The following is a 20,540-nucleotide window of genomic DNA, read 5'->3' as shown; positions in this document are numbered from 1 at the left end:
AAGTTATCTTCATTTCTACGTAACATTGTGTTTTCTGTTCATGCATCCTTTATAAATGTTATTTCGCGGTTAACTGTGTTGGTTCACGTGGGCCTAGGGCCTGAGAGGCAGCTCGGGGCCTAAAGGTCATCCTGGCGTGAAAGGAAAATTCGGCGAAAAGGTGAGTCTTTCCTGCTTCTTTATTAATCAATTAATTATTTTTTTTCCCTGAATGTTATTCTCTTTGTTGTTCACAAAATGTACGTGTAAAGGTTTAATTTTCAATGGTGATCATTGGGAGTTGAATAATTTGTCGACGCGGGATCCCCAGGTAAACTTTCATGGTTTTGTGACTAAAGTACTAAACATCACATTCTTTTAAATAACACCGGTTGATGCATTCCCATGATTAAAAGGTCCCTTTTGAAATGATAACCATCTACGGTTTGACCGTTTCGTTCCAACGCCCAACGTTCCCTTTAGGGAGATCCGGGACCATCGGGTCAACCTGGAGACAGAGGTCCACTGGGTACTCCGGGTGGACCGGTGAGCCGCTCATGCCGGTGCTTTCGGTGCTTCTCCGCACGCTTCTGCGCTTAGTTTGAATAAGAGGGAATCTGAAGGGAATCCATAAGGGTTTAAAACTGGTAATTGAGCTGATGAAAGTTGAGCTGGTAATCATTGTTTGCCCTGGTATTTAAAAATAGTTTCTTGTTTTTGAATCATTAACTCCGACGCTCCGATGAATTCTGTTACATGGTGAAGCTGCATTGCGGTGTTCATGTGATTGTGCTGTTCATGCAGCAGGTGAATCCGTACACAGGGTGGTTTGACAGTACGTATGGGAATGGCTGTTTTGCAGGGACATGTTGGAGTTCCAGGCGATCCGGGAATTACGGTATGAAGTGATTTTTTTTGGAAGTTTGGTTTTCATTTGAAAGTGTCCTTTGAAAATGCACAAAACGTTTTCTGATTTATGGTTGTACACAAATTGTACTTGTTGGAAGCATATTTAGCAGCAATTACAGCTGTGAGTCTGTTGGGATAGGTCTCGACCAACTTTGCACACTTCGGGCAATATTTGCCCATTCTTCTGTACAAAACTGTTCAATCTCAGTCAGGTTGTGTGGGTACTGTTATAAAAAAAACAAAAAAAAAACACCTTTAGAGGCCATTTTTCCCCGCAAAGCGGGGGTTGGCCTTTTTCGGGAACCGTGGTTGTTGTTGTTTTTTCGGTCCCCTATTTGAAGCAATGTTTTACGGCCGGATGCCCTTCCTGACGCCAACCCTTTTTGCCGCCTTTAACGACAAACAGGGAATTACCAGTGAACTGGTACTCAATTAGCCGACCTCGGAAGGATGACAGGCTGAGTCAACCCCCCTGGCGTTAATTCAGCGATCGACCGGGATTCCGACCCAGGATCCTAGGATCCTAAGCCGGCACCCTAGCCGCTAGCCCAACACCAGGGTTGTTGTACTGTTGGTACTGTTGGTGGTACTGTTGATGGACAGAAATCTTCAATTCATGCCACAGATTTTCGATTGGATTAAGTTTGGGGCTCTGACTGGACCACTCAAGAACATTTACCTTTTTGTTCCTTAGCCACTCCACTGTAGCTTTGGCTGTGTGGTTCGGGTCGTTGTCATACGGAAAGGTGAACTTCCGTCCCATTTTCACCTTTCTTGCAGAGGGCAGCAGGTTTTCCTCTAGGATGTTTCTGTATTTTGCTCCATCCATTTTCCCTTTTATCCTGACAAGTGCTGCAGTCCCTGCTGATGAGAAACATCCCCATAACATGATGCTGCCACCACCATGCTTCACAGTAGGGATGGTGTTATTTGGGTGATGTGTTGTGTTGGGTTTGCACCAAACATAACATTTTGCATTTAGGCCAAAAAGTTCCATCTTTGTTTCGTCAGACCACAAAACTTTTTGCCACATAGCTTCAGAATCTCCGGAGTGGTTTTTGCAAACCTCAAACAGGAATCAAGCCCTGCTTTTTTGAGCGATGGCTTCCTTCTTGCCACCCTCCCGTACAGGCCAGACTTGTGGAGTGCTTGGGATATTGTTGTCACATGCACACATTGAGTAGTCTTTGCCATAAAGGCCTGTAGCTCTTTCAAAGTTGCCATTGGCCCCTTGGTGGCCTCTCTGATCAGTCTCCTCCTTGCTTGCTCATCCAGTTTGGAGGGACGGCCTGATCTAGGCAGGGTCTTGGTGGTACCATACGCCTTCCTCTTCTTCATGATATCTTGACTGTGCCCCAAGGGATATTCAAGGCCTAAGAAATATTTTATACCCATCCCCTGATCTGCCCCTTTCCACAACTTTATCCCGGAGATCTTTTGAAAGCTCCTTGGTGCTCATGGTAGAGTCGTTACTGTGAAATGCATGACCCAGCAGAGGAAACCTACAGGAACAGCTGATTTTATTCTGAAATAATCAGAATCACTACAATTAAACACATGTGGAGGCCAATTAACTTGCTGTGTGATTTTGAAGGCGATTGGTTACATCTGAGCTAATTAGGCTTCCAGTGAGATTCCCACTGGAAGCCTCTTGTTCTTGTAAGGATTATTATTATTATTCTCACACATTTGGTGGAGATGATTCTGAAAAAACCGTTATAGCTAGCTCTATGAAACATTAACATGAATTTTGTTTTTGCAATTTTGACACATTGACTGCCATTGCCGATGACATCATAAACTTTAACCATCTTCTTCTCCAGAACCACTGAACGGACCAACGCGAAATTTTACAAATATGTCCGCCTAGCCATGCTGATAAAAGTTTGCGGGAAATAACATCAGTCACGTGGTTTGGCGGCCATATTGGATTAAAAAAACAAGTTTAAAATCTACTTCTCCGAAACTACTTATCTGATCGATCCCGAAACTTGAAACACATGTTTACCTTCCAATGGGGAGAAATGGTTGCATCTTATGACATCATCAATCATGTGGTTTGACCGCCATCTTGAATTTAAGCAAAAAAATTAATAAACCTTTCTGGAGTACCTCTTAACGGATCAATGCAAAATGTCATCAATATGATCAACTACTGATGTGGTAAAAATATTTGTAACTATGACATCATATGTCATAGTGGCCATCTTGGATTTAAGGAAAACCTTTAAACATCCTTTTCTCCAGAACTGCTGAACTGATCAATATGAAATTTCATACGTATGATCAACTCCCCATGAGGAAAAACGTTTCTGAACTATGACATCATCAGTCATGTGGTATGGTGGCCATCTTGGATTTAAGGGAACAATATTTGAAAATCCATATCTCCAGAACCACTCAACAGATAAATCTGAAACATCAAGCATATGATTGACTACACATGAGGATTTTTTTTGCAAACGATGACATCATCAGTCACATCGTAGGCGGACATCGTGGATTTAAGGGAAAAAAGGAAAATCTATATCTCCAGAACCGCTGAACCGATCCAAACCAAAATTTATAGATATGATCGATTACCCATGAGGAAAATTTATTGAGAATGATGACGTCATCTGTCATGTGATATGGCGGCCATTTTCCTGGAAGCCTATCATCGCTGCTCGCAGTTCTAGTTTACAATTGCTATTATAAGGGGGGTGGACACTTATCCAATCAAGATAATCTACTTTTGTAATTTTAATTAATTTTCCGAAATTTGTAGAATTTGTTTTTCACTTGGAAGTTATGGGTTACGATATGTAAATAAAGGTGGAAAAAGTCTGATTTAATGCAATTTAATTCCAGGCTATCGGCAACAAAAAGTGAAAATTTTGAAAAGGGGTGTAAACTTTCTGCCTGCACTGTATATATAGTGTATTGTCGCGTAACCGTGATTAACACCACAGTTACGGATGACCGATTTGCGAGACTTTAACTCCCGAGGCGAACACTCAATGGCGGACTCAAGTTCAACACCAACGCGCGGAATGGCGGGGCGCAGCGAAGGCTCCGCAACCTTATCTATTAAAATCAAACACCCAGGAAAACTGCGTTCAGATATTATGTACAAAAAGTAATATAAGGGTTTATTAGGAAAAGTAAAGCCAGTGAAAAAGCCCGCCGGTATATCTAATAATTCTAATAAACCTAAATCGGGACGTCCCCACACGACTGACAGCAAACACAAACGAGGGAGATTAATCACGAAAATAACACGTCCCGTCGTTCAAAATATACGCGGAGATCGGGCTTATCTGTCTTTGTCGTCTTGTATTGTTGGTGTCCAGCACCGCTCCTTCCGGCCCGATCGCACACCACGAGGCCCCTCGCTCCAAGCACCACGCGTCCGACGCAGGCCAGCGGCTCCACTTGACCAGGGACAGGAAGGACTCCTTTCAACTCCACTCGACTCGACGACGCGGGAGTGCTGGCAGCCAAGTGCCAACGAACTGCTCAGTGCCAACTGGGTGTGCTCTCGTGTGTCTCCTGCGACTCCCTACAACCCGAACTGCACTCGAACTGCGACTGGAATGGCGTGTCCTCTCCAACTCTCCACCACCGCTCAACTCTCTGGTGCCTGCCTGCGTCTGCCAGTGCCTGCCACGAACTCAACTCAACTACTGAAATGGCGTCCGACCGTCGCCTATATTGGTGGCCGATGACGTCACATTGCGCACTCCTCAGCCAATCAAAGCCTCCCGCGACTCCTGACATCTCCCCCGTTACGCGACCCTGCGGTCCTGGCATAACACGTGCCGGCCAGGTTTGTAGGCCTTTGGAGGTGTACACGGTGGCGGCCAATCGTGGCGGTGTTTTTGACCTGGTTTCCTGTCAATTTAATACGAAGTCCTTGTCAGGGAAAGGGGATTATTTAATGTTGCGCTAAGGACCTAACTAATGTTTATGTGGTTTGCAGTGCCATAAAGGACAAAGGTTTGATTACTAGGTGATACTCACAGGGGCGTTACCTTTAATCCCTCACTATTTAACACTCGGACCTCCAGGTAGATCCACAATCATACATCTTACCCCGACAAACGCCTAAACATCAAGAACTTATTACATGTAGAGTCCCTGTCACGACAGCCGAATACCTACCTATTCAGATCTACCTAGCTCTAGATGTTGCATTACCAAATTCATAACACAGCCCCCCCCCTGGAACCGTAGCTCCTGCAAGGTTCACCGCAGGGCTACCATTCCAGCCTTAACACTTACTGTCACACACTTAATTAACCTATGAAATAAATCAGGAAGGGCTGTGGGAAGTGAGTCGGACTACCTACCTACACTTCCTTAACATGCTGAACCCCTTAACCATCATGCAAGTATGTACATCTTCTTCGTTGTTCCTGTGGAGGGAGGAAACAACAACACACAACACTAACTTAACCACAAAACTTAACCATCTTTCCAAGACTCAAAACTCTAACCTTTGTACATACCCCGGTCTACAGACCGCGCCCCCCGGTGGATGCCACAAGACACAACCTTACCTGCGGGGCCATCCCCAATGCATCCCACTAAATTTCCACGGGCCCTGTCCAGATGTTACAGGTGAGTGACACGGCTCGGTGGATTTCGCCCACATTCATGCAACACAGACCCCTTAACCACTCATTCTCATTCCATAGGTCATCAAGGCATTTCAAAAATCAATAAGGTTCTTCTTCAATACACCCCCCTGCAGGACCATGGCATTGATGTCATTCACGTGTGTGTGCATTCCTCAACTAGGCAGCGGGGAGGTACCGCACAAAAAGATGGTGGGGGCGCATCAGGCTGTGGTGCCCGCAGTCCCAAAAACAAGTCAACCGACTTACAAGTTCATTGCCCCCCCCCCTTTACCTCTTGGCCCCATGACAGCCCAACAGCCCCTTTCCGCCGTTACCTCGCCGGTGAGGGTCTCCACACACACCAGGCTCCTTTGCCTCCTGCTTTCGCGCAGCAACACGGGTCACCGGGGGACTTCCTCACCCCGCGGCGCCCAACCAGACCCTCCACCGACGAGCTCCAATTTCCAGTTACCACCGGCTGCCAGGGGTAATTGCCGCAGAGGGGGGCCCGCAGGCATCGCTCCTCAGAGCTTGCTCTGTACCTGCGGACACACACACCTTCCCCACCCACAAGACCCCAAAACACACTTCCTCCCCCGCTGCCATTCAATTCTCCACACAACTCAGCACAATTCAGTACAATTCCATAGATGGTGTAAAAGGTGTTACAAGGCTTGCCATGGCCTGCTACATGTGAAATCCCCCCAGTTCACATTTAAACCATCACATCTTCCCAAAAGTACATTTCCAAAAGCACAATTATCATCCCTCATTATCTCCAATAATCATCACACACTCTCCAGGTTCCACTCTCACGACCACATCAAAACACATAACCACAATACAAAAACATACGCCACCCACAAGACACTGTGGCTCCCATTCCATCCCCTCACCGGCCATGTCATCACTCTCACCCGCCTCCCAACTCCAAATTACATGTCCCCAATTTCCCAAAGCAAATCCTGAAGCCTGGGACAGTACTCCTTAAAACACTCACCTCAAGTGCAGGTAGTTGCAGGTTGGTCAGGTTCAAAGTGCAATCCACCCATACAATTCCCAAAATTTCACATTGGGCCTACCAAATACTTCCAAATTTCTCTTTTGTCCCCACTACACTGGCAGGTATGTGGATCCGCATCCAACGGTGATCATCACTACACAACTACCTGTGGCCACGACAGCTCTGCACCTCTACCGTGCAAGGGTCACCGGGACAAGGTGAGCAGTCAAAACGCCAACATGGCCCATGAGTGTCCATAAGGGTGCGACCCACCATCCATCCTTCGGCCCCCCCTGCGAGGAACACAGCTGCAGCAGCCCCAGCTGGCCAATGTGGTGAGCACTTGCTGCCAAAACACACACTACCGCACACACAACCTCGGCCCTGGGGGGCACGGTCGCAGTGCGTGGCATCCCTACAGCCACGTCCCCTGCACCTCCCCATCATCCCCCAGTCCGACTACAGAACTGCAGCCCCCCAGTGCTCACCCACACTTGACCACACCAAGGTCCAGTCAACAGCCATGCTCCACCAGGAGACCCACCCAGAAGACATGGTCCACACACCTCGGACACGCACAGCACCACGTTGACCCTCAGGCTACACAACTACATCCCCATCATCCCGCGTCCCAAATATCAGCACAGTTGCCCCCGCAACCAGTTGAAAGCTGTGTCTTGCTACCCTATTAATTTCATCACAGCCTCCAACACTTTGGTCTACACACCTGGATCAATAATGGCGTCACTGTACAGTGTCCACCATGGCATTTCAAAATCCACCCTTAAATTTCCATCTAACCCACAGATTACCCATGCCAACCATTTGTCACATTTCACTCACCTCACCAAAGAAGGATGCTTTGCCATACACATGCCAGCCGAGCATGGCCCCGTATGCTCGGCTCGTTCTAGTTTCCCGCACACTCTACCTCTATTGGCCCAGGCGGAGGTGGTGGTCCTCTGTCTGGCATCTGTGGACCTACTGGGGGCCCCCTCCTTTCTGGACTGCGAAGCCTGTCAGGAGGTGGGGGCCCATATGGTTGCCGACAATTCCTCTGACTGTGCCCTCTTCTCCCACATCTAAAACAAGTCCCCAAGAACGGACCCCTCTGGTAGCCAGGTGGAGCCCCCCTTTCTCCCGGCCCAGCCCGATAAAAATCAGGCCGTCCTGATGGCCAACCTGGACCACCCTGTCGTGACTCGCTCCCTGCAATTTGTCCCCCCATCAAATTTGTCAGCTGGCGGCTGATTCCCCTTAACATTCGCCCGATGTCATCCTCTGGCTTTTCCCGATCCCGCACCTCGGTCTGCCGTACCGTCACAGGTGCCCTCTCCGATGCGCGGTTCGACCTTCTCAAAAAGGTCAGTCTCGCCGCGCATTCCGCTGCCCGGTGCACCGTGGGTGGGTCCTGTAACTCCACCAACGTCCGGACCTCAGGATCAGGGAGAGCCGCCATAAATTTTTCTATCGCCAGCTTGTCCCACGCCTGTGCTGGTAGGTCCCTGTATGCTATCCTCACAGACTGGTATATATCCTGGGCCAGCTCCTGCAACGTCTCATTAGGCTTTTGCCTGCGATGCAGCAGCTGTGCCCTGACCAGGTCGCACCTTGCGCCTGTCCCGTACCTGTTATTTAAGGCCTCACAAATGGCCTTGCTGGTCAATATTCCCTCTGGGACTACGTTCAACACGTCGGCGGCTGACCCACGCAGTGTCGCCACCAGATTCCCCATGCGCTCCCGCTCTCCCCAACCATTGAGCTGAGACACGCACTCAAATTGTGTCAGGAAAGCCTCGAGGCTCCCTGATCCGTCAAAATGTACGAGGGGGATTGTTTTTCCAGAGACTCTATTCCCCGATTCCTCTCTGTCCAAATCCAGTCCGGGGCCAAAACACCCCCCCAACTGGGTATTCCGTTTCGGAGCCTCTGGTGTCCAAATGTGGCTCGTGGTGAGGGTCTCCTGGGTCACTTTAATCTGGTCCTGAAGATGTTTAACCGACCTACTCACCTCTTCCTTCAGGCTCTCTTGAACCCGACCAACCTCCTGCTTGATGGTATTGTCCCAGATCTCCAGTCGCTCCTGCATAAAATCACTCACCCTTTCATTATCCATTAGTGGCCCCCACAGGCCTTTCTCAATTAACCCTTGCTCCTGCTCTTTTATGCGGGTTTCCAACCCCCTCACCTCCTCGGCCAATTTGCCCCCTTGTCGGTTGAGCAGTCCCCATTCCTCACTCTGCTGTAGCATTCTGGCATCCACCCGGCCCCGATAGCCTTCCAGGTCTCCATTTCCTTTATCAATTCGAGCATTTGTGGCACCAATCTGACCCTCCAACTTTTCCCCCATTTGGACAGCCTGCGTCACACCCTCCTCTATTTTCGACATTAATTCCTCCCGTTTCAATTCAATTTCCACCCCTATGGCTTTTTCCATCTCCCCCATTTGAGTTTCTACTTTACCCTCAAATTTCCCCAGTCTGTCCGTAATTTGGTTTTGCACTCTCCCTTCTATGCCATCAATTCGTTCCCCCAGCTGCTGTGCCATTTCCCCAATTTTTCCTTCCATACTGTTTTCTAACCCCTCTAACCCATTTTTCACTCCCTCTATCTGATTCTCCTGGGCAGCCATTCTATTTTCTACCCCCATTAACCCATTTTTCACCTCTTTTATCCCGTTGTCTAACCCCTCAAAATTATTGTCTAACTTCCCGATTTTCTTGTCTAACTCCTCAAAATTATTGTCTAACTTCTCACCGGTACCCCTCGCTTCGTCCCTCATTACCCCCATTTGGTTCTCCAATCGCTCACTCTGAGCCCTCATGTCTCCCCGAATTTCTGCAAGGTTTCGCTCACCCTCGGCCCTCTGAGCATTTATTAAATTTACTATGGTCTGGAGATCTATCGGGGCCGTCCCAGCGGCGGGGAAAGTTCCAACGCTATCCTCCTTATCCCCCATTTCCGGCTCACTCCCGACGCTGACGGAGGCCTCGCTGCGTACTTCCATCTCGTCAATTTCCGACATCCGCTTTCCGGAAGATTGTTTCCCGCGCGCGTATTTATTTTAATAATTCCAGTAACACAATTTAAATTTGACGAAGACGCGATATCGCGCTCCGTATGCCCAATTGATTACTAAATTTCTCCGCCTCGCCTATAACAATTTTGCGTTCGAACGTCGGGCGCAATGTACGCCCGACCGTGTCGATGTCGCCCCGCGGACAAAAAAATTTGTCCGACCGTGTCGATGTCTCGCCGCGGACAAAAAAATTTGTCCGACGGGTTCAAATCCTACACTTCTGACACCACTTGTCGCGTAACCGTGATTAACACCACAGTTACGGATGACCGATTTGCGAGACTTTAACTCCCGAGGCGAACACTCAATGGCGGACTCAAGTTCAACACCAACGCGCGGAATGGCGGGGCGCAGCGAAGGCTCCGCAACCTTATCTATTAAAATCAAACACCCAGGAAAACTGCGTTCAGATATTATGTACAAAAAGTAATATAAGGGTTTATTAGGAAAAGTAAAGCCAGTGAAAAAGCCCGCCGGTATATCTAATAATTCTAATAAACCTAAATCGGGACGTCCCCACACGACTGACAGCAAACACAAACGAGGGAGATTAATCACGAAAATAACACGTCCCGTCGTTCAAAATATACGCGGAGATCGGGCTTATCTGTCTTTGTCGTCTTGTATTGTTGGTGTCCAGCACCGCTCCTTCCGGCCCGATCGCACACCACGAGGCCCCTCGCTCCAAGCACCACGCGTCCGACGCAGGCCAGCGGCTCCACTTGACCAGGGACAGGAAGGACTCCTTTCAACTCCACTCGACTCGACGACGCGGGAGTGCTGGCAGCCAAGTGCCAACGAACTGCTCAGTGCCAACTGGGTGTGCTCTCGTGTGTCTCCTGCGACTCCCTACAACCCGAACTGCACTCGAACTGCGACTGGAATGGCGTGTCCTCTCCAACTCTCCACCACCGCTCAACTCTCTGGTGCCTGCCTGCGTCTGCCAGTGCCTGCCACGAACTCAACTCAACTACTGAAATGGCGTCCGACCGTCGCCTATATTGGTGGCCGATGACGTCACATTGCGCACTCCTCAGCCAATCAAAGCCTCCCGCGACTCCTGACATCTCCCCCGTTACGCGACCCTGCGGTCCTGGCATAACACGTGCCGGCCAGGTTTGTAGGCCTTTGGAGGTGTACACAGTGGCGGCCAATCGTGGCGGTGTTTTTGACCTGGTTTCCTGTCAATTTAATACGAAGTCCTTGTCAGGGAAAGGGGATTATTTAATGTTGCGCTAAGGACCTAACTAATGTTTATGTGGTTTGCAGTGCCATAAAGGACAAAGGTTTGATTACTAGGTGATACTCACAGGGGCGTTACCTTTAATCCCTCACTATTTAACACTCGGACCTCCAGGTAGATCCACAATCATACATCTTACCCCGACAAACGCCTAAACATCAAGAACTTATTACATGTAGAGTCCCTGTCACGACAGCCGAATACCTACCTATTCAGATCTACCTAGCTCTAGATGTTGCATTACCAAATTCATAACAGTATATATATACATACATACACACCTCTTAAATGGAATGTTGACAATGAATCCATGCACCACACCAGCACTTATTGCAGTGAATAGGAAAATCTGTCGATTATGTGGATTGCATTGCTGTTTATTCCTCACCATAGGATGAAAATTAATATGAGCACAGCTAATTGTTTTAATGAGCTGACAGGATGACCTACAGTCACGTGAAAGAGTAAGTACACCCCATGTAAAGTTTTGACTTTTTCAACATATTTCAACATACAGCTATTTGATCTTCATTTCAACAATATTGATAGATAAAGGTGATATAATATAACAAATATCATGAAACATTTACATTTTGTAGTCCATTGTATAATTTAAATAAACATAAATGCAAATTTCGCATGTGGAAAAAGTAAGTACACCCTTGGCTCTAATAGGTGGTATTGCCCCCTTTGGCAGAAACAACCTCAAGTAGGCGTTTCTTATAACTGTCGACCAGTCTCTGACATCGACTGGGAGAAATTTTTGCCCACTCCTCCATGCAGAATTCTTTCAGCTGTGCGATGTTTGAGGGGTTTCTTGCATGCACAGCTTGTTTCAAATCCCCCCACAACATCTCGATGGGATTTAGATCCGGGCTTTGACTTGGCCATTCTAGAACCCTCCATTTCTTTCTTTTCAGCCATTCCTTGGTCGATTTACTGGTATGTTTAGGGTCATTGACATGTTGCAAAGTCCACCCTCGGTTGAGCTTTAACTTTCCGACGGATGGCCTCACATTATCCTCAAGCACCATCTGGTACAATGAAGAATTCATCGTGGATTATATGATGGTGAGCTGCCCAGGCCCTGATGCAGCAAAGCTGCCCCAAACCATAATATTTCCACCACCATGCTTTCGAGTTGGTATCAGGTTCTTGTGGTCAAATGCTGTCTCTGGTTTTCGCCAAACATGTCTTCTGGTACTGTGGCCAAATAGCTCTACCTTTGACTCATCTGTCCAGAGCACATTGTTCCAGAAGTGATGGTCTTTGCCTCGGTGTTAATTGGCAAACTTCAGTCTTGCCCTGATGTTCTTTCTGGACAGCAAAGGTTTCCTCCTGGCACACCTCCCATGTAGTTCAAATTTGTGCAGCCTCTTTCTAATGGTAGACTCGTGCACTTTGACATCAACAGTGGCAAGAGCTACCTCTAGGTCCCGTGATCACATTCTAGGGTTCTTAGAGACTTCTTTCAGCATCTTGCGGTCTGCTCTTGGGCTGAACTTGCTGGGGTGGCCTGGCCTGAACAAGTTGGCAGTTGTTTGGAATCTTCTCCACTTGTAGATGAACTTCCGGACAGTCGAATGATTGATTTCAAATTGTTTGGAGATCTTTTTAAATCCCTTCCCAGACTCGTAGGCATCTATAACCTTCTTTCTGAAGGCCTCAGAGAGCTCTTTTGATCGTAGCATGGTGACGCCATACACTGCAACAACAAAGAGCAAACCAAACGAAATGTCTGATGTTTAAATAAGACAGGTTCCTCCAAGATCCTCTCTAACGATGTTCTAATCATTTGCACCTGAGCTGGTGCACCTGATTCTAATTTTAGGTGTTTGAAGTAGTGATAAATGTAGTGGTGTACTTACTTTTTCCACATTCAAAATTTGCATTTATGTTTATTTAAATTATACAATGGACTACAAAATGTAAATGTTTCATGATATTTGTTATATTATATCACCTTTATCTACCAATATTGTTGAAATGAAGATCAAATAGCTGTATGTTGAAATATGTTGAAAAAGTCAAAACTTTACATGGGGTGTACTTACTTTTTCACGTGAATGTAGAGGCACACTCGCCTCTACGCACACTCGCCTCTATGCACACTCGCCTCTACACACACTCACCTCTACGCACACTCACCTCTACGCACACTCGCCTCTGCGCACACTCGCCGCTATGCTCACTCGCCTCTACGCACACTGGCCTCTACGCACACTCGCCTCTAGGCTCTACGCACACTCCCCTCTACGCACACTCGCCTCTATGCACACTCGCCTCTACACACACTCACCTCTACGCACACTCGCCTCTATGCACACTCGCCTCTACGCACACTCGCCTCTACGCACATTCGCCTCTATGCACACTCGCCTCTATGCACACTCGCCTCTATGCACACTCGCCTCTCGGCTCTATGCACACTCCCCTCTACACACACTCGCCTCTATGCACACTCGCCTCTATGCACACTCGTCTCTACACACACTCACCTCTACGCACACTCGCCTCTACGCACACTCGCCTCTATGCACACTTGTCTCTATGCACACTCGCCTCTACACACACTCACCTCTACGCACACTCACCTCTACGCACACTCGCCTCTATGCACACTCGCCTCTATGCACACTCGCCTCTATGCACACTCGCCTCTACACACACTCACCTCTACGCACACTCGCCTCTACGCACACTCGCCTCTACGCACACTGGCCTCTATGCACACTCGCCTCTAGGCTCTACGCACACTCACCTCTACGCACACTCGCCTCTATGCACACTCGCCTCTATGCACACTCGCCTCTATGCACACTCGCCTCTATGCACACTCACCTCTACGCACACTCGCCTCTACGCACACTCACCTCTACGCACACTCGCCTCTACGCACACTCACCTCTACGCACACTCGCCTCTATGCACACTCACCTCTACGCACACTCGCCTCTACGCACACTCGCCTCTATGCACACTTGTCTCTATGCACACTCGCGTCTAGGCTCTACGCACACTCGCCTCTACGCACACTCGCCTCTATGCACACTCACCTCTATGCACACTCGCCTCTACGCACACTCGCCTCTACGCACACTCGCCTCTACGCACCCTCGTCTTTACGCACACTCGCCTCTAAGCCATATAGCCTGGGTCCCGACCAAGCTATAAACTGTCGCCAGGGTGTTTCACGGGCAGGGTGATTTATCGATGTGTGTGCTGTCTCTCGTATGGATGTTAAATGGGTGTCCCGTCTGCTCGCATTCGTTTATGGACATTAAAGTTCCTTCACGTTGTCCTTTGCGAAGAGTAGGCGAGCTATCGCTGGCACCCTGGCCAAATTACAAATTCCAGCTCTAACCACGACAGGGTATTACGTCAGCAGCATAGCCGTTCACTCAGCCAATGATGATACCCCGTAGTCTTGTGCTGTGTATGAAAGAAGAAGAAGAAGATCTTTTTTTAAAGCTGCCATGATGCACGTTATGCGCTTTGCATTTCATGTCCTTGTGTTTCTGATTATCCCCTGATCCTCAGAATGGTACATTCGTACCATGACATTCCAGACAGAAAGTGATGCTACATGAGGACTCGTGTTTGTGATGTGAGATGAACCCGTTTGATGTTGTATGAACAAGGCCATCTATGAATTACATGTGTAAATGCGGAGATGTGTTAAGGGTCTCGGGTCATGGAGGAGCTAAACGACAATGGGCACCGGGTTTACTACCAAAGGGTAGGGGTTGGAGAGGTGATGGACATACACAAAGGGAAAAGGAGGAATAACACGAAAGTGAGGAACAATTCCTGCAGAGGAACAAAATGGGAAAGGTTGAAAGAATCAATGGAAGAAGAGGTAACATCATTTGAAGCTCCATATGGAGTAATCTTCAGCACATGAGTGAAATTTATTAATTTCTCTATTTGAGTTTATGCTTTTTGAGATATGAAGTGACGAACACGAAGAGATGATGTGCTTGTTTTCCTTCAGGAATGTGAAGTTATGTCCATGATCCGAGAGACCTGTGGCTGTTGTGGTGAGTGTGGGTGACGTCATACCTGTGAGAGGGCTTACAGTCTGTTTCTCAAACTCTTCATCCACAGGTCGTCTTTCTAGTTTCAGGTTTCCGAGGGGAGTGGGCGCGGGGGAGTGGAAGGGGGGGGGGGGGTTAGCCTTGAAATTTCGGTATCACTCTGTGTTAGATTTTTCGATTTCAGATCAGGGGCACTCCTAAGGGGCACGGGGGGGGGGGGGGTCCCCCAAATCTCAAGAAGTGACCATCAGCCCACTCGAGGCAATATATATACATTTATTTATTTATTTTTGAGTAGTGTTGTTGATAAAGTTTGGGTGACGAATGAGTTGAGACTCGGAATAGGCATTGCCAACCTTCATGGCATTTACAAATAACGCTCCATATGATGGTTCAGCTCCTATAACATCGGAACATTCTCTCAAACCTTCCATCAGTATGAGATAGTTTCAGCATTCTAATGTTTGTAAATAAACTCGTTCTTGTTATGACGTTTGTTCATCTATTTTTGTTTCTGATTATATATTATGTACTTTTTAACCCTTTCAGACTGTGAAAAGACCTGTGGGGCTGTGGACCTCATCTTTGTTCTCGACAGCTCTGAGAGCATCGGACAATCCAACTTTACCCTGGAGAAGAACTTCGTCATCAACGTCGTTAGTCGACTCGGCACGCTGGCCAAGAACACTTCGGACCCTCAAGGTACTCACATATCAGACTGTCCCTCAAGGTACTCACATATCAGACTGTCCCTCAAGGTACTCACATATCAGACTGTCCCTCAAGGTACTCACATATCAGACTGTCCCTCAAGGTACTCACATAGCAGACTGTCCCTCAAGGTACTCACATAGCAGACTGTCGCTCAAGGTACTCACATAGCAGACTGTCCCTCAAGGTACTCACATAGCAGACTGTCGCTCAAGGTACTCACATATCAGACTGTCCCTCAAGGTACTCACATGGCAGACTGTCCCTCAAGGTTCTCACATGGCAGACTGTCCCTCAAGGTACTCACATGGCAGACTGTCGCTCAAGGTACTCACATAGCAGACTGTCCCTCAAGGTACTCACATAGCAGACTGTCCCTCAAGGTACTCACATAGCAGACTGTCCCTCAAGGTACTCACATAGCAGACTGTCCCTCAAGGTACTCACATATCAGACTGTCCCTCAAGGTACTCACATATCAGACTGTCCCTCAAGGTACTCACATATCAGACTGTCCCTCAAGGTACTCACATAGCAGACTGTCCCTCAAGGTACTCACATGGCAGACTGTCCCTCAAGGTACTCACATAGCAGACCGTCCCTCAAGGTACTCACATAGCAGACTGTCCCTCAAGGTACTCACATAGCAGACTGTCCCTCAAGGTACTCACATAGCAGACTGTCCCTCAAGGTACTCACATAGCAGACTGTCCCTCAAGGTACTCACATAGCAGACTGTCCCTCAAGGTACTCACATAGCAGACTGTCCCTCAAGGTACTCACATAGCAGATATATCCTCAATCTACTTGTGCAGCAGACTGTCCCTTAAGGTACATGCACAGCAGATACACCTAGATACATGTGCAGAAGATAGACCTCAGAGTAAATATGTAGCAGATACACATCAAGGTACACATGCAGAAGTTAGACATCAGATTACATGTGCAGCAGATGGACCTCAAGGTACACATGCAGCAGATAGACCCTCAAGGTACATGTGCAACAGATAGACCACAAGGTACAAATGCAGCAGATAGACCTCAAGGAACATGTGCAGTAGATATACCACAATGCACAGTGCAGCTGATATACCCTCAATGTACATATGCAGCAGATAGACCCTCGATGCACATGTGCAGCATATAGACCCTCTGTGTGCATGTGCAACAGATATACCCTCAATGTACATGTGCAGCAGATATACCCTCAATGTACATGTGCAGCATATAGACCCTCAAGGTACAAATGCAGCAGATAGAACCTCAAGGTGCACGTCCAGCAGATAGACCCTCAAGGTGCACGTCCAGCAGATAGAACCTCAAGGTGCACGTCCAGCAGATAGAACCTCAAAGTGCACGTCCAGCAGATAGAACCTCAAGGTGCACATCCAGCAGATAGACGTCAAGGTACATGTGCATCACACGCTCGAGTGTTGTGCCGCCTTGTGAATCACCTCAATTAATCATCTGTCATAATAAAGATTGAAAATTAATTAAAAGAAACAAATTGATTCCTGCAAATGCACCAATGGTATATGACTATAATGTGGAGGTTGTAGACTACATTTACCATTTATATTCATGAATTTGTGTCTACACAAAGATGTCTACATCCAAGTCCTGTGGATGAAGTCGACAGATGACAATGTGTCTACATCCAAGTGGTTGGATGTCAATGAAAGCTAGTCTGTTGGGAGCCGTTGGTGAGGTATGTGGATGGACAAAAGGACCACCGAGGCACTCGGAAACATGGCGGTGGGATGATGAAGTTGGAAAGAGGATTGACGAGAAGAGGAAGAAGTTCAAGGAGTGGCAGAAGGCGAAGGGTACGGGAGCAGAAACAGCAGAGCATGAAAGTTATAAGGCAGCCAAGAAGGCAGCAAAGGCGCAGGAGGTGTAGGAAAATGTTCGGAGAACGCTTGGATTCGGAAGAGGGTCAGAGAGCGGTATTCAGGATTGCGAAGCAGATAGCGAAAGAGAGGTGTGATGTGATGGGGGTGAGTTGCTTGAAGGATGAAGTGGGACAAATCGTTGTGGACCCAGATGGAATTAAAGGAAGATGGAAAAGATATATGGAAATGCTGTTGAATACAGAGAATGAATGGGATGGCAACATAGAGAGTAACCCAGTTTTAGGACGGCAGAGAAGATAACTGAGAAGGAAGTTGAGGAAGCGATAAAAGCGATGAAGAGTAGAAAAGCGGGAGGGCCGACGGGAGTTGTGGGAGATATGTTGAAGGCAGCAGGAAGTTGGGGTGTGAAGAGAATGACAGAGATCTGTAATCTGGCGGTGAAAGAAGGCCGGATTCCAGTGGATTGGGAACTGAGTACCCTCGTCCCTCTATACAAGGGGAAAGGTGACCCTCTAGAGTGTGGCTCGTACCGAGCGATAAAGTTATTGGAGCATGGAATGAAGGTATTGGAAAGGGTGTTGGAGAAGAGGATAAGGAAGAAAGTGAAGATCGACGAAATGCAGTTTGGATTTATGCCAGGAAGAGGAACGACAGACGTGCTTTTTATTGTGAGGCAGTTGCAGGAGAAGTACATGGAGAAGAGGAAGAAGTTGTTTCTTGGGTTTGTTGATCTGGAGAAAGCATTCGATAGGGTTCCACGTGAAGTAGTGACATGGGCATTGAGGAAGTTAGGAGTGGAAGAATGGTTGATCAGAGTAGTGATGGCAATGTACAAAAGAGCGCGCACAGCTGTAAGGACGAAGGACGGGAACAGTGGTGAGTTTGAGGTGAAGGTGGGAGTGCATCAGGGGTCGGTACTAAGTTCACTACTATTTGTAGCTGTGATGGAGGTGCTGGCTCAGAACGTAAAGGAGGGTTTACCGTGGGAGTTGTTGTATGCAGATGATCTGGTGTTGATTGCGGAAAGTATGGATGGACTGACGGAAAAGATGAACAAGTGGAAGGAATGTATGGAGACAAAAGGTCTGAAGGTGAATATCGGAAAGACGAAGGTGATGGCAAGTGGTAAAGCATGTGGTGAGGTGGAAAGAACTGGGAAGTGGCCATGTGCTGTGTGTAGAAAGGGTGTCGGAGTGAACCCCATTCAATGTACAATGTGCGCTGAGTGGGTTCATCAAAAATGTAGCGGTCTGAGAGGGTCATTAACCAGTGTGGCAGCTACATTCAAGTGTAAGGTGTGCACAGAGGGAGCTGCAGATGGAGGAAATGTTGAGTTGGATCTTGGAGACGGCGTGAAGCTGGAAGGTGTGAAAACATTTTGCTACCTCGGAGACATGCTGAATGGAGAAGGTGGATCAGACTCGGCAACGGTTGCGAGAGTGAGATGTGCATGGAAGAAGTTTCGGGAACTGAGTGGCGTGCTGATGAGGAGGGGAGTGTCGTTGAAGCTGTAGGGAAAGGGGTATGCTGCATGTGTGAGAAATGTTATGATTTATGGGAGCGAGACATGGGTAATGAACGTAGAGCAGCAACGAAGGTTGGAAAGGGTGGAAATGCGAATGGTTCGATGGATGTGCGGAGTATCGTTGAGAGAGAGGAAGACAAATGATGAATTGCGAAAAATGATGGGAATAAAGCCTGTGATTGATGTTGTGAAGAGGAACAGGTTGAGATGGTTTGGTCATGTGTTGAGGAAGGATGAAAGTGACTGGTTGAGAAGAGTGATGGAAATGAATGTAGAAGGAAGACCGAGAAGACCGGGGAAGACCGAGAAAGACTTGGCTAAAGATGGTGGAAGAAGACATGCGGGCAAGGGGATTAACAAGGAGAGATGCAGAAAATAGGGCAAGATGGAGAAGATTGTCATGTGGACCGCAAGGCTAACCCCCGCTCTAGCAGGGAAAATGGCCTTAAAATGCATGTTGTTGTTGTTGTTGTTGTGTCTACACAACAAAGACACACATGCTAATGGAGGTGGATACTTTGAGACCTGGTATGTCTCCGTTCCATCTCCTGAAACCCACCCACGTGTGGAAAGAGCAGCCAACAACAACTTACACATTTACATGCACACACTTATTCAAACACACACACTCATACTTACACACACACACACACACACACACACACACACACACACACACACACACACACACACACACACGGGGATACTTTGAGACCTGGGAGGGCTCAGTTGCACCTTCTGAAACCCGCATATGGAGTTATCAACCGACGACACACACATACACACACACGTTACACTTGTATAAGACTCCACGGTATTTGTCACAACACTATAACATTATGGTTTATGTGTGCCAGATTATACAAGACTGAACTCTTTTGTGTGTGCACATACACAGGTGTTCGCGTGGGTGTGGTGCAGTACAGTCACAGCGGCACGTTTGAAGCTGTCATTATGGATGACTCCAAGATCTCGACCCTCTCGGCGTTTAAACAGGCAGTGAAAAAGCTGGAGTGGATTGCAGGAGGCACGTGGACGCCATCCGCCCTGAAGTATGCCTACGACATGCTTGTTAAGACAGGGAAGCGTGCTGGAGTGTTGGTGAGCTCCTTCAGACTTCGCCGCTATGTGTAATGCAAACCTTTAAATTATTATCATTTCTAACACATGTGCCATACCTGAGTTGTTTTAGGAGGCAATAGTTGAAGTGACAAAATTAAATGTACATTATAAACTTGTATAAAGTGGACAAACGCTGCAAAAACGTCATTAAGCTTGCAGATTAGGCCAAAGGTCAGATACCATCCTGCTCGACAGCCTCGGCCAAAGGTCAGATGCCATCCTGCTCGACAGCCTCAGCCAAAGGTCAGATGCCATCCTGCTCGACAGCCTCAGTCAAAGGTTAGATGCCATCCTGCTCGACAGGCTCAGCCAAAGGTCAGATGCCATCCTGCTCGACAGCCTCAGCCAAAGATCTGATGCGATCCTGCTTGCAGCTTAGGTCAAAGGTCAGATGCCATCGTGCTCGACAGCCTCGGCCAAAGGTCAGATGACATCCTACTCGACAGCCTAGGCCAAAGGTCAGATGCCATCCTACTCG

General features: G+C 47.8%; 2 protein-coding genes across 7 annotated transcripts in view; both read left to right on the top strand.

Annotated features, from left to right (window-relative positions):
• Nucleotides 1-20,540, top strand: part of LOC137433773 (protein disulfide-isomerase A5) — a 489,740-nt gene that overhangs the window by 91,897 nt on the left and 377,303 nt on the right. The gene's annotated exons all lie outside the window — the stretch shown is intronic.
• The window catches only part of COL6A2 (collagen type VI alpha 2 chain), a 175,008-nt gene that overhangs the window by 144,821 nt on the left and 9,647 nt on the right, over nt 1-20,540 (top strand). For all 6 annotated transcript variants that reach the window (XM_078786120.1, XM_078786119.1, XM_078786117.1 and 3 more), the window contains 6 exons: nt 98-160; nt 463-525; nt 842-877; nt 14,809-14,854; nt 15,401-15,553; nt 19,839-20,041. In XM_078786120.1, the coding sequence (XP_078642246.1) occupies nt 98-160; nt 463-525; nt 842-877; nt 14,809-14,854; nt 15,401-15,553; nt 19,839-20,041 (564 nt within the window). The remainder of the gene's footprint in view (nt 1-97; nt 161-462; nt 526-841; nt 878-14,808; nt 14,855-15,400; nt 15,554-19,838; nt 20,042-20,540) is intronic.

The sequence above is a fragment of the Myxine glutinosa genome, chromosome 10, assembly GCF_964187855.1.
Source record: "Myxine glutinosa chromosome 10, kmMyxGlut1.1, whole genome shotgun sequence".
Taxonomy (NCBI): Eukaryota; Metazoa; Chordata; class Myxini; order Myxiniformes; family Myxinidae; genus Myxine; species Myxine glutinosa.
This window is presented reverse-complemented; position numbering and strand designations above follow the sequence as displayed.